The 12,184-nt window shown below is 45.1% G+C and overlaps 1 protein-coding gene across 6 annotated transcripts; it reads right to left on the bottom strand.

Moving 5' to 3' along the window:
- Nucleotides 1-1,852: 1,852 nt before the first annotated feature.
- Nucleotides 1,853-10,824, bottom strand: LOC141741825 (uncharacterized). Of its 6 annotated transcripts, XM_074582893.1 has the most exons (4): nt 10,502-10,814; nt 6,910-8,343; nt 6,410-6,463; nt 4,739-5,214 (listed from the first exon to the last, which is right to left on the bottom strand). In XM_074582893.1, exons 1-3 carry the CDS (start codon nt 10,805-10,807, stop codon nt 6,434-6,436), a joined length of 1,770 nt encoding a protein of 589 aa, XP_074438994.1. In that variant the 5' UTR covers nt 10,808-10,814; the 3' UTR covers nt 4,739-5,214; nt 6,410-6,433. The 6 variants fall into 6 exon arrangements, 3 of the variants coding, with proteins under 3 accessions (XP_074438994.1, XP_074438993.1, XP_074438992.1); XR_012586492.1 differs by lacking the exon at nt 4,739-5,214 and adding an exon at nt 1,853-2,074 and having other exon boundaries at nt 6,410-8,343; nt 10,502-10,824; XR_012586491.1 differs by lacking the exon at nt 4,739-5,214 and adding an exon at nt 2,083-4,594 and having other exon boundaries at nt 6,410-8,343; nt 10,502-10,824.
- Nucleotides 10,825-12,184: the final 1,360 nt, after the last annotated feature.

Below are 12,184 nucleotides of genomic sequence, written 5' to 3'. Positions count from 1 at the left end.
ACTTGCGTTAATATAGTTGAGCATCTGTCATAGCTTTGTAGTGAATGCTCCTAAAAAAGGCTGATGTCCAAGACTCCAGTTAGTATTTTGTTCACTTAGTACAGACTTTTGTCTGTAACTTGTTGGAGGATGTACATTTTCATTTACTTGCCTTTTTCATGTTCCACCTGACTTTGAACAATATCTGATGGTGTTACTTTTGGAGATCACTTCACTGCATTTATTTTGTAATTTTGTGGTATGCCTAAAAATGAAATGACCGTGCTGTTTTCCAAGTCAGGAAATGCAGTTCATTTCTTGTTAGTTCCATCTGGTGGGATATATTTTTTTTCCAAATCAGTACAACTTAATAATGATCATATAAATGCACTGAGAGCGCATTTCCTAGTGAAGTACTAAATTAGGGTACTAAAGCTTGTGAACCCAGAATGGCCATTCTATTGTTCTGTTGTAAAGCTTTAGAATTCTAGCTTAAAAATAGGATTTTGCATTTTAAGCAATTACCTTACTTATGGAAGCTTATTTGTAGGGGGATAGTAATAATTTGAAACCTTCTGTTAAACTTTCTAAATTTTTTCTTCTGTAAGAGACCAAAAGAACTATTTCTTTGGAAATAGTTCTATAAATTTGAAGTTCAGTCATCTGCAGCTTGTTGTTAATTATAATTTCATTACGGGTTGTAGAAGCCAAGGATGTATATTTTGCACACAGTCCAGAAAATGTCACTTAATGTTTTGTACAGAGGATCTTACAGTGCAGAGAATCTCACTGTTATCTTTCAGTTTTTGAAAGAAATTTATGCTTTTTGGTCAGATTCCCCCCCCTCTCCCCCCCCCCCCCTTTATTATATCAAAACAGTAGTTTGGATGGAGGTTACTGATATTCGTAATTATAATGGAATATAAAGGAATATTTATATAACTTATTTATTAAAAATTACGGACGCGATGGCTACAGAGAGCATGTTTATTTTATGTTTTGCTATCTGTTAATTTTCCTGTTTAGCTTTTCATACACAGGAAGGTTGGGTTTTTAACGAAAACTGTGAACAAAACCAAACAGGTTGCTTGTTATGTGTCATAAATGTAAAATGTTTGCAGTCTGCTGTAGATGTGTAGATAAAAATACTGCAGTAATCATAAATAGCTGTTTTTAAGCCTGGAATTTGCTTTTGTTTCTTGAGATCTTTCAGTTGCTGAGGGGAGGGGAAAAAAGGCAATCAGCATTAGTCTGATACATGTTTTGTTTCTTTTTTGACTGTCTAAGAAGCATTGATTGGGGAGCAAGTTGCAAAATACCATAGGAATCTGCAGGCAGATTGAACATCAGCACCAGGGGAATGGATTTATAAACAAGCTGCCACTTCTCTTGGCTTTTAAGATTTGGTCCATAAGTTGGATGTAGCCTATACTTGTAGACTGAACCATACAAAACTGGTTTTGCATACATTTTTCCTGTTCTGGAGTATATTGTGGGAATAGATGAGTAAAAATTGTGGGGTTTAATGACTTCTGTCACAATGAGTTCCACATCTAAACTGCAGTATGTGTGAAAAGTGATTATCTCCTGCCTTTTCTTTGTTACATACTTCGCCTGAACAGATGATGTCTTCTTTGCTGTTTACTTTGTCCTGGTCAAGGTGTCTTAGCAAACCAGTAACATCTGGGAGCAGCACATAAATCAATTTCAAGTAAGATAGAAAGACTGGCAGAAGTTAAATAATTTAACAGCTGCATTCCCTTAGCCTGGCCTTTCCTGTACTTTCTTTGAGCATGGGAAATCTTCCTTGTTCGATTAAACGTTTCAGAAGTGACTGTCCAAAACTGTAGGGCTTAAGAAACCTTGAAAATTGTTTTCACGAGTGTAATTAGCACATAAAACTGCTGCCAACACCAGGAAATTATCCAGTATCTCTCTTCAGTGCAGTTGCTGTAGGAAGCGCTGGCTTGTTCTGCCATCAGTTGCTATTAAAAGATTCAGACCCGGAGCTCTCTTGTTCCGCTCCTGGATAATGGCTCTCCTAGCAAGTTACTGTGCTGTTTGATGACTTGGAGGATCCAGTCCTTCCTGTAGTCTGTGGGGGTTTAAGTAAACATTGTGCATTTCTAAAGCAGGATAAAGTCAGGAGAGAATTGATGGTGGTGGGTTTTTTTTCCCACCAGTGTTTGATGGGGCTGACAGAAAGGCGCGAGCTTTTTTTGAAAACAAAAAGTTTAGTTTCAGAACGAAAACTAGCAGTTGGTAGATTAATTCCTACATAAGAGAAATGTAGTCTTCTGTGTAGTCCAGATCAATTTTTTAATGGATCATTTATAATTTTTTTAAGAGGCTGGCATGTGATAATTATTTGTGCTCTATCAGGATAGGGCAGCATTTTGCTGAGTGCTGTGTAAGCATACAGCTGCGGGAGCGATGTCTGTCTGAACAGATACGGAGGTTGGATAAGGGGTGACAGAGCAGCAGGGCTGTGTCTGTTATCCGTGTCTCGCACACATATGACTTGATTTAATGCCAGGCTGCTTTGAGTTGGATCCTCTGCTGCACCTGAGCCCTCTGCCTGGTACCAGAGACAGACTCCTCCCTGGGATACACCACAAAGTACGGAGCTGTTAGGACTTCCACTGTGAGTGCGCTGCTCTGCAGGTGTCACTGGATTCCATCCCAGTCCCAAATTTCAGCTTTTTCCAATTGGATGCTGTGAAAAGGAGCCGTGTGGGATTCAGTCGGCTATCTCAGAGAGCTGGGCTGATTAGTTTGCAATGGGTGGGACCTTTAGCTGTGGTGGTGGGTTAGTGGTGGTCGCTTTCCCAGTGTTTGGGTACAAGTAAGGTAAAAAATGATAAAGCAGTGTTTCAGAAATTGTCTTTTTGCGTTGAAACAGCTCTGAATGATGTTTATCTTCATCAGCACTTCACAAGCCCTTGCCAGTCGCTCTCAGGTATGCTTTGTGTCTGTCTCAGGGAATTGTTGTTTTTAAGACCCTCATTTAAAATTCTGAAGCAAATCGTAATATTTTTTATTAATTTAGTGTTTGCATGCTTTCCAGTTGTGTGGTGATTGGGTTTTTTTGGTGTTTTAACACTGACATTTGGTTTTCATTCTTGGCTTTAAAAACAACAGCTTGTTCTAAACTGAAGCTGTGCTCCTTGAACCCCTTGACTGCAGACAGGGCACGGGGGTGTGTGTGACACAGATATTAAGGGGGGGGAACCGACTCTTGCCAGAGCCCCAGCAGGAGAGGTGGTGTGAGGGAGTATCACTCTGCTGCCAGGGCTCTGTCTGCACTGATCAAAAGAGAATTTCCCCAATCCAAGGCTTGGGAGAGCTGAGCCGTTCCCAGGGGTTGTGTGTAGCATATAAATTTGGGCACAGAATCAGCCTCGTGTCTCTGTGATGGAACGGCAGACAATCAGTCCGTAAATCCCCATTCCCTTCACTGGCAATTGGGACCAGCTGTGGCACAATTAAAGCTGACAGCTCACCAGAGGGTAGGCACGCATTTACAAACACCACTCACCTTCCTTTAGAAAGGGGCCCGGCAGCCCTCTTGCTGGCTAGCCAGTGGTTGCTCTTATTTCAGTTAATTAGCCAAGGAGAGGTGTGGTGGTTACTGCCAATGGGACAGGAGAGCACTGGCAGATGGGGGCAGAAATCTTACGGTCCCTTTTCTCAGGTCTGACTGTATTTACAACTAGGATTTTAAAACCCACCTTAAGCTACCTTACTCACACGGAAGCAGCTGCACAAAGGACTGCTGCCAAAGGCCTATTAAATATGACTTATCTTTTATTTCAGCTGGTTTTCAAATCTTGCCTCTTCACAAGCATCTTTAACTGTAAAGCAGTTGTTTCTTGAGACCCCAGAAATTTGCAAATATGAAAGTAGGTTCTAGTACAAGGCCTCAAAAGCTTACCATTTGTGCAGGAAGAGAAGTTAAAGGTGTTCTTGCAGCAATAAGAAACTCAGATGAAAATATCCAGAAGGCTTGCAGAAGACTTGCACAAGAAGCGCACACTAGCTCTCCCTGCAAAGTCAGAACACTTGCCAGTCCTAGCCAGTCTGCCATAAGGAGGAGATTCTTCCTCAATTCAGGTACTCAAACATTAACAAAAAGTAGATTCTCAGAACATTTTACATTTAATAATTTTTGTGCACTTTTACTGTTTGTTTGGTGGGCGTTGTTCATCATTACTATCTCCAAAAGCATTCCTGTGACTTGGTGGAGCTGGGGACTGTGGTGCACTGTTGGCAGGTCTGGGCTGTGCTTCCTCTCTTCTGAAAGAAACGCTGTATATTTTGTTTTCCCCATGTGAGGTTGTTCATAAGCTCCTGGACAGGGATGATGCTGGTCCAAAACTGCTCACAATGGGGCAAAGTGAACATCTGTCTCCTGTGTGCCAGGTACCACAAAGATAGAAGCAATTGTGCACAGGCCCATCAGGGGAATTTTAGTAAAGACGTAAGACACAGTAGATGTTAACTGAACAAGTTTAATGAAGGCCTGCAGTTTGGCATTAATGGAGTCAGGTACCCAAGGTGGTGTCTTTTCAAGTGGTAATCTTTGGTTTGCTGTTAAATACTTTTTCTCATATGGCTACAGTAAAGATAAAAATGGGATGTTAGGTACATGAATCCTGTACTACTGGTGGTCATCTAAATACTTAGGAGACATTTTCATTTGTGATGAGAAGGGGTTTTCACAGTTTAAAATTAGAGTTCATGAATAATTGAGACAATATGAGAATTAAACCACATAATTTTAATAACCCCCACAGGGGGAAAATACAGCTTATAAAACCCCAAATGATCAGGCAGAACAGAGAGGTGCTCGAAAGACGAGCATGGAGGTTGTGGTGGGGTGACTCAGCCAGCAGCAAGGCACCAGTGCAACGGCTTGCTCCTCTCTTCCCCAGCAGGACGGGGGGAATAGCAAGAGCAAAATCAAGAGAGCTTTTGGTTGAGACAGAGGTTTAGTAAGTGAAGGAAAGAGGGGGGGGGGAAAAACCCCAAACAATGCAATGGCAGTAACTCACCACCACAAGCAGCCAGTCTCTGAGCAATGGCCACCTTGGTAGGCAAAAAAAACCCCACCACCTTCTGCTTCCCCAGTTTTATTGCCAGGTGTGATGTTCCATGGTAGGGTATATCCCTTGGCCAGTTCAGGTCCGCTGTCCTAGCTGTGTCCTCTCCCAGTTACTCATTGGGAGTGAGGGGCTAGTTAAGAAAAGAGAAGGCTATGACACTGTGCAAGCACTGCTCAGCAATAGCCCAAACACTGGTATATTACCAAATTTCAGCCATAAAGCCCAGCACATGACCCCAGGGACTGCTATTAAGAAAGTATTAATTTGTGTGTGCATGTTTACATTATCTGTTTCTCCCTCCCATTCCCCAAAGCTGAAGGCAGCCCTGTCACTTGGTGTTAGCTTGGGCAAAGTTTTACTCCTACACTGCTGGGATCAGGCGATGACAGGATGTCAATTAGCTGTTCACAAAGCAGATCTTTACATTTTAGCTCTGGAGGTTTTTCTAGTGTAATCCATTTGCTCCTCTCTGAATTTTCGGGGGATAAAAGTCAATTGTAAACAATTTATACTAAATTAATTTCAGCTAATATTTTAACTATACGTGAAATGAAACATTCTTAGCATTGAAGTGCTGCTGGAAAAGTTACTTGAAACGATATTAAACTGTCTTTCTAGGCAACAAGTGTATAAAGAAGCATCGAAGACTGTGCTGAAATACAGTACCAGTGACTGTGTGCTTTCCTAGATCTAATTAAATGTTGCGTATGACAGAGGTTCTCAATGCTGGGACTCCAGCTAACAAGCCTGCTCCCTTTCCTTCTCAGCACAAAGCTTTTCTCACATCACTCCCACCTACAGCATAGCCCTTAGCCTGGCTCTGATGCTCACTGGGACCCTTCTCTCATCTGCCACTAAAATGGCAGAGAATGGCACTTTGGTCCCTTCATTGGTACGGAAAAGTCCAGTGAGCTGCAGGGCCAGTGCAGTCAAGCAGCAGGAACAGGGACAAGGGAAATGGCACAGCAGTGGCTGGATCTCCCTCTTCTGGTGGCACTGAACGATTACAACACTCAGGGCTTCTCTTGAAATTTGTGGTGGTAGCCACAAAAAAAATTTAGTAAGAAGCGGAGACAGATATAAAAACTGTAATACAGGTTATTGCCTCTATAAGAGCTAAACTCCTAATGCAAAAATAAAACTAAGTGTTCACAGGGCTGTCTCCTTTAAACCTAAAGGAAGGTTATCAAACTTTCTAAACTTATTTTCAGCTGAAAGCAAGGGCAAGATTAGTTCAGAGCACAGCCTCATGGGTAATAGAAGTATGCTCCGGTATAGCATTTGTAAAGTTATAAAGTTGGCTTTTCCAGTTTAGAGACATTTACCTGTTTCTCTCATTGTACAGCATGCTATACTTGAAGAATACTCCAGGAATAGGTCTGTAAAGCAAAAAAGAAAAAAAAAAAAAGAAAAAGGAAAAAAAGTAGAAGTATGCTTAACTGAAGAAACCTGTCTGGCATTAAATACAGCCAGAAGGAATCTGGCTAATGAATTAAAAGTATTTAAATTTATGGAAGTTGCCTGTGCTTTCTTCAGAAAGGTGACCATTCCGGTTTCAGTGCCAAATGTTCCAGATGAAAGGGGCCATTAAGAATTTCCTCAACTACTCCCCTTCTTTACTGTCCAAAAATGTGGTGTTTTGTTTTTTTAAAAAATCTGTTTTGACAAAGCTAAAAATTCCCTTGAAAAGATGATCAAGGCCATAAGTGAGAGGAAAAAACACAGGCAGATTATAAATAAAGTACTGCTAGAATCAAGTGTGATGGCATAACATTCCTTGGTCAGCTTTGTCAATAATGACATAAGGCTCCTGGATTTCATTTACTTTTGAATTACAGTTCTGCGGCTTTACTTCACCGGATTCGGAAGAGTCACGTTCAGGCTGCAAGAGGTTCCTTCTGCTCTGGACGCTGGTCCTCCTTACGCGTGAAGACCGAACATCAATACTTTGCGGTGGGATGTAGGTGAGGTTAGGGGGCTCTCGGATGTGTCTGAAGCACTCGGAGGCCGTATGTGCATTAGGAGTATCCATTAATAGTCTCTTGCTATCCGAACCAGTAGTGGAATCCTCCACGTTCCCAGCAGTACAGCATGGATCTGAAGATGGCTCAATATGTGCAGCTGCTCTGTTCTGCATCTGAGCATTAGTCAGATATGTGTGTTTTATTTTGGAGTGATTAAACTCTCTTACATGCCTGTCACTTGGACTTGCATATGATACTGACTCAGCTTGGCCAGTTTCCTCTACTGGGTACGTGAGGTCTTCCTGAGTGTCCTTGATTTGTAGTTTTGTGAAGGTTAAAGACAGCTCACAAACTTCCTTGTCCCTAGGGACACTGCAGTTTTGGACAGATGTGATGTCCTTGTACGGCAGAGACTTCAGCTCAGTGGGTTCATCTGCAGGGTCCGGGTCTACGCAGTTTATGGCATCGTTAATTTCTGCTTCAATTGATCCTTCGTGGACTTCTTGAGCTTTGTATGCCAAAGCATTTTTGCTGTCACAAGAGCTGTCAGCAAATACTGCAAAGGCTGGCGGACCGCTTGCTCCTGGTGAGAGTGGCACAGGCCTGATCTCATTTGCAGTTGCCTCTGCAGTGACTGCCAAGACACATTCTTCACTGAGACTGGCTCTTGGCTTTTTTTCAAAAGCTTTTGGAGAAAGATTCTCACTGAAAATAGGTGTTTGTCTTATGACAATGTCACTATATTTGATCAAGAAGTCCTCGCTGTCTGAGCATTTGCCCGGGAAATGTACAGTGTTAATGACTTGCCTTTGGTGTTCCTGAAGCCTGTTAGCGGATTGAGTGACTGCTAACTGAGGCAACTCATCTTTGAGCTTCAGGTTCCCAGCAGCTTCAAAGGCTATATTGCTATTAGTTGAAGACTTCTCTTGAATAGCAAGGCACAAAGACGTCTCACTGCTTTCTTTATTTTCTGGATTTTCAGCGTCTTCTCTCTGGGGTGTCTGATCCTCTTTGTCCTTATCTCCGTGATGCCAGTGCATTTGTGTTCTCTTCTGTAGGGTCTTCTCCAAATTGCCACGTTCTTCTTCATTTGTCATTTCGAGGATGGTTTCACACTCAATTCTTGCCAGGAATATTTCAAATGCAGTCTGCTTTGTTTCCTCATTGTTTCTCTTTTTGACAAGTGAAAACTCTGTTGCTGTTGTTGCAATGTAACCTATTTTTTCCAGTACTGTTTTTACAATGTCATCTGGGAGCACAGATTGAATATAGTAGACAAAATTACCGGTGAATGTCTGAAACAGAATGCAACATTGAAAAACAGATGAACACTGGGGGGGGTCGGGTGGAGGGAAGCGTGAAAGACTTCCTAAAAATTCAAAGTACTTCAAAAATTCCTTAAATCTTTAAAAAAGCTATGTTCCTAAAAGCCTGAATTTTGACTAGAAGTTAGTGAGGCTTTTCTATCAATCAGCATTATTTTGTCAGCCTCTCAAGCATTATTGCTTTGCTATAGCACATTAATTTCAGTGAAGCTATGCCAGTTTAAACCTGCTGAGATACTGGCTAAGAGCATCAATATTCAAGAAGGAAAAGAGTAAGAAAATCACTTTAGTCAAACTAGAGAAACTCAGAAATAAGTCTCATGTGCTTTATCAAAAAATGGAAGTTTTTTAAACAAATGAAGATTCATGGAATAAATCACTGAGGTCTAATCTTTTCCTAAAGAAACAGACATGAAGCACTCACTCTTAATTGTATTTCTTAATTGGTGACAAGACTGTAACGCTGTCTTTTTCCATGGTTCAGACTCCTGCTGTAACTCTACTACCCCTGAATTAAGTTGCCATTTCTTCAAAAGCACCTTTTTGAAAGGAGACTATTCTAGCAGAAATATTGTTGAAACACGCTCTCTTTGCACAAGCCGTCTGCAAAACATGACTTGAATAAAATGCTGCTGCTGTGTAACGACTTAAAACCAAAACCCACTTCCAGTTTACAACCTAGCCCTCATGCCTGGGGTAGCTCCAAAACTGAGTAAATGTTGAACTATTTTTTGTTTGAAATGCTATGATAGGTGAGACTATGCTGACCTAACCATGACCAGCTCCAGGCAAGTCCGAACAGAATGGAGGTAGGAATGCAAAATCAAGACTTCCAGAATTCAGGCTGCCCAGCTTGAGACTGACTTACCTACTTCCTAAGGCTGAGACCTAAGCATTGGTCTCACAAGCACAAGCTTGGGGGAGAACAAAACTGATCCCCAAAAGGGCCATTAACCTAAAAGCCCATAATATAATGCAGGACTGAGCCCCAGTCCATTCTCAGATAAAGCTGTCAATAGCGCCTTTCACTCCCCAGCTTCTGTTCCTTCTAGAGGGGAAGTCAGGAGCAGGCACTGGGGGGGGGGGCAGGGGTCATCAGAGCGGGTGACAGGCATGAAATATGTCAAGAAGTATGCCGCATACAACCAGTAACTTTTTATCAAACCTATATGTGCACAAGATACTGGTTGTTCTCCAACTTGTGCCTTGCATCAGAATTATTTCAGGCCTTCAGCTGGCTGTCTTGCACTTTGGATTACCCACAGTGGTCTTCAAAATTTGATTTTCATGAAGCCTAGGGTTCTTGTGTTATGAAAAGCTGAGCCCGCTAACCGCAGACAGTTCCACAGATGAGAGCTAAGGGCAGGAAGAAGGACAGAAATGGCCTTTCCTCACCAGCACCTGTTGCTGTAGGAAGGGAAATAAGTTTGCAGTTTGGGTATTCAGGGATTTTGTTTAAATACAAGTAGATTTTGCACGTGTTGAAGATTGCTGTCTCTTCCAGGCAACGAGATGTGTTCAGCATGCTAGGGAAGAGGGGTAACCTCGACTAGCTTGCTGCAAAAAGTGACAGCATTTCCTCTTTTGAGTGGTTTTTCCTACCCACTCCACTAGCTGCAGTCCCCAGAGCTGGGAGAGGTGGTGAAATCACTGGACCAGAGACACTGGCCCAACGGGCCTTTGGCATACAACTGTTGGCAAAAGTGAGATCTGAGGCTAAAAAGCATCCCTTCCTTCTAGGTAAATTAAGGATAAAACTCAAGACTAATGGCAGTCTAAGCCTTTCTTTATATCTTTTTACTTCTCTACCACCTCAGGACAAACGAAGGTCTCTGTTTCTGAATCCCTGTGCTGCTCAGTGCTGCTGGGATGGCCCTGAAGGCCTGGCCAAGGCCTGCAAGGGCCAACGAGAGCACCTCACATGGCCCGCGGCACCCCTAAGCCCCTCCAAACGGGCTCCTAAACGTTGCTCTTACCTCCCGGGGGGGGGGTGAGCGCCGCTGCCTTGCCTCCTGTGCTCCACGGGCCGGGGGAAGAGGCCTCGAAGTCCCGCGATCGCCAAGCCCCGGGCCGGACCAGGCCCCCCCGGGGCTGGCTGCCCGCCCCCTTCCCCGCGGCCCTTCCCTACCTTCAGCGACCTGATCTCCTTTCGCCACGGGGAGAGCAGCAGGTTGACGCAGAGCAGCTCCAGCACCTCCAGCGCCTTCAGCAGGTCCCGCAGGACGCTGCCGCCCCGCTGCCCGCGGGCCCGCCGGCACCGCTCCGCCACGCCGCGCACGTCCAGGCCGCCGCGCCGCTGCGGGCCCAGCAGCCGTCGCGCTCTCGCCTTCAGGGAGGCCTCATCGCACGCCGCCAGCTCGCCCTCCGCCCCCCGGGCCGCGTAGTAGGCCAGGTAGTCCCGCAGCACCTCCTCCTCACCCGCCGGCTCCTTCATGGCGCCGCCGGACCCGCCGGCTCGCCCGCCGCGCGGCTCAGCCCGCCATTGGCCGCTCTGCCGGCGCGCCGGGCGCCTAGTGGCTCCTGGCCGTGTCAGTCAGCGGGGGGGGCGGGGCGCTCCGGCGAACTGAAAGCGAAAGGCGGGAGGGTGGAGGAGGCGGTACTCGCGTGCTGCGCGCGCGCCTCGTCTCAGCACGGGCGCGTGGCGGCGTCGCGTGAGGGCGGCAGCTGTCGCCCCGTCGTCGCCACAGCGCTAGGGTATGCGTCCCGTTCTGCCGCCCGCTCTAGGGAGCCCGCGTTACCGGCCTCCCCCAGGGCCTGCCCCGCCGCCGGTCGCCGCCGCGGTCCCGGGTGCGTTCTGGGCGGGGGGGCGGAGGAAGGGAATGAGGGGGATGTGCGGGATGTGCGCGCAGTGGGCAGGGGCCTGGGAAAGTGAGGCCCCGTGCTAAAGGGCTGGCGTGAGGTAATTGTGCTGTGGGGTGAAACGAGCCCCTCTGACACAGGGCGTTCCTTGTGCCTGCTCTGTTATTCATTTTATTGTATGTTGCCTTTGAATTCCTGGGCTGGGTTTGGGTAACAGTCAGACAAAAGACTTGTGTCTTCTGCTGTGGTGGCTGAAAAGCTTCCTGGGGTGGGTTTAAAATGAAGGTCGGGTACAGCAGCTGGAAAACAAGCAGCCTGACTTTGATCCAGGTGATTGTGCTAAGCTTGATTTTTTTGAATCTGAACTTTTGAGTCACTTCCAATGGCTGCTGTGCACCTGTGTGATTTCAGAAATTAGTGCCAGCATTGGCCTCTCATGACCTTAATGTCTGTTGGAGACCAGCTGGGCTGGTGTCTTCAGTGGTGTTTCCACTGACGTGGCTTGTTGCAAGTGTGAATTTGATTTGATGGTTTTTTAATTGCTTATCTTATTATAGATTGCCTTCATTACATAGTGCATTTTAAAATGAATATCTGCCTCACTGTTAACCGCTGGGAATGTATGGCCTCTCCTGATTAAGGGAAATCTCAGGCTCGCTTGACCACAGTCCTGTTTTCTTTCTTGCTGAAAGTGGCTGTATGGTGTTGCAAACAAACTGGTTTTCTCCCTGACTTTCCAGGCAAGAGGGCCTTCCAAAAACATATGCTTTTGATCATTGTTCCAAGTGAAATGTTATTAGGAAATACTTTTGTAGAATTTGTGCATGGATAACTGTTATATAAAAATTGCTGATCTAGCCAAGAGGGCAGGGGGGACAAATCCCCATACTACTGCCACGTGTTAAAATGAGGCCATCTGCTGCAATGCCTGAGTTTCCTCCCAGGCCATATGTGCCTGTGTACACAGACAAGCGTGGCTGTGCCCTTAGTAGGGTGCCTGCGGGCAGCTCTG

The sequence above is a fragment of the Larus michahellis genome, chromosome 4 (genome assembly GCF_964199755.1).
Source record: "Larus michahellis chromosome 4, bLarMic1.1, whole genome shotgun sequence".
In the NCBI taxonomy this organism is placed as follows: Eukaryota; Metazoa; Chordata; class Aves; order Charadriiformes; family Laridae; genus Larus; species Larus michahellis.
Note: the sequence above shows the minus strand (reverse complement) of the source record. Positions and strands in the feature narration are given on the sequence as shown.

What these genes read in the sequence shown, in the direction of transcription:
- LOC141741825 (XM_074582891.1), bottom strand. Translation starts at nt 10,807, where the DNA reads ATGAAGGAGCCGGCGGGTGAGGAGGAGGTGCTGCGGGACTACCTGGCC. An exon ending in AGGAGATCAGGTCGCTGAAG is followed by an intron (nt 8,344 to 10,501) that starts GTAGGGAAGGGC and finishes ATTCTGTTTCAG; the next exon opens with ACATTCACCGGTAATTTTGT.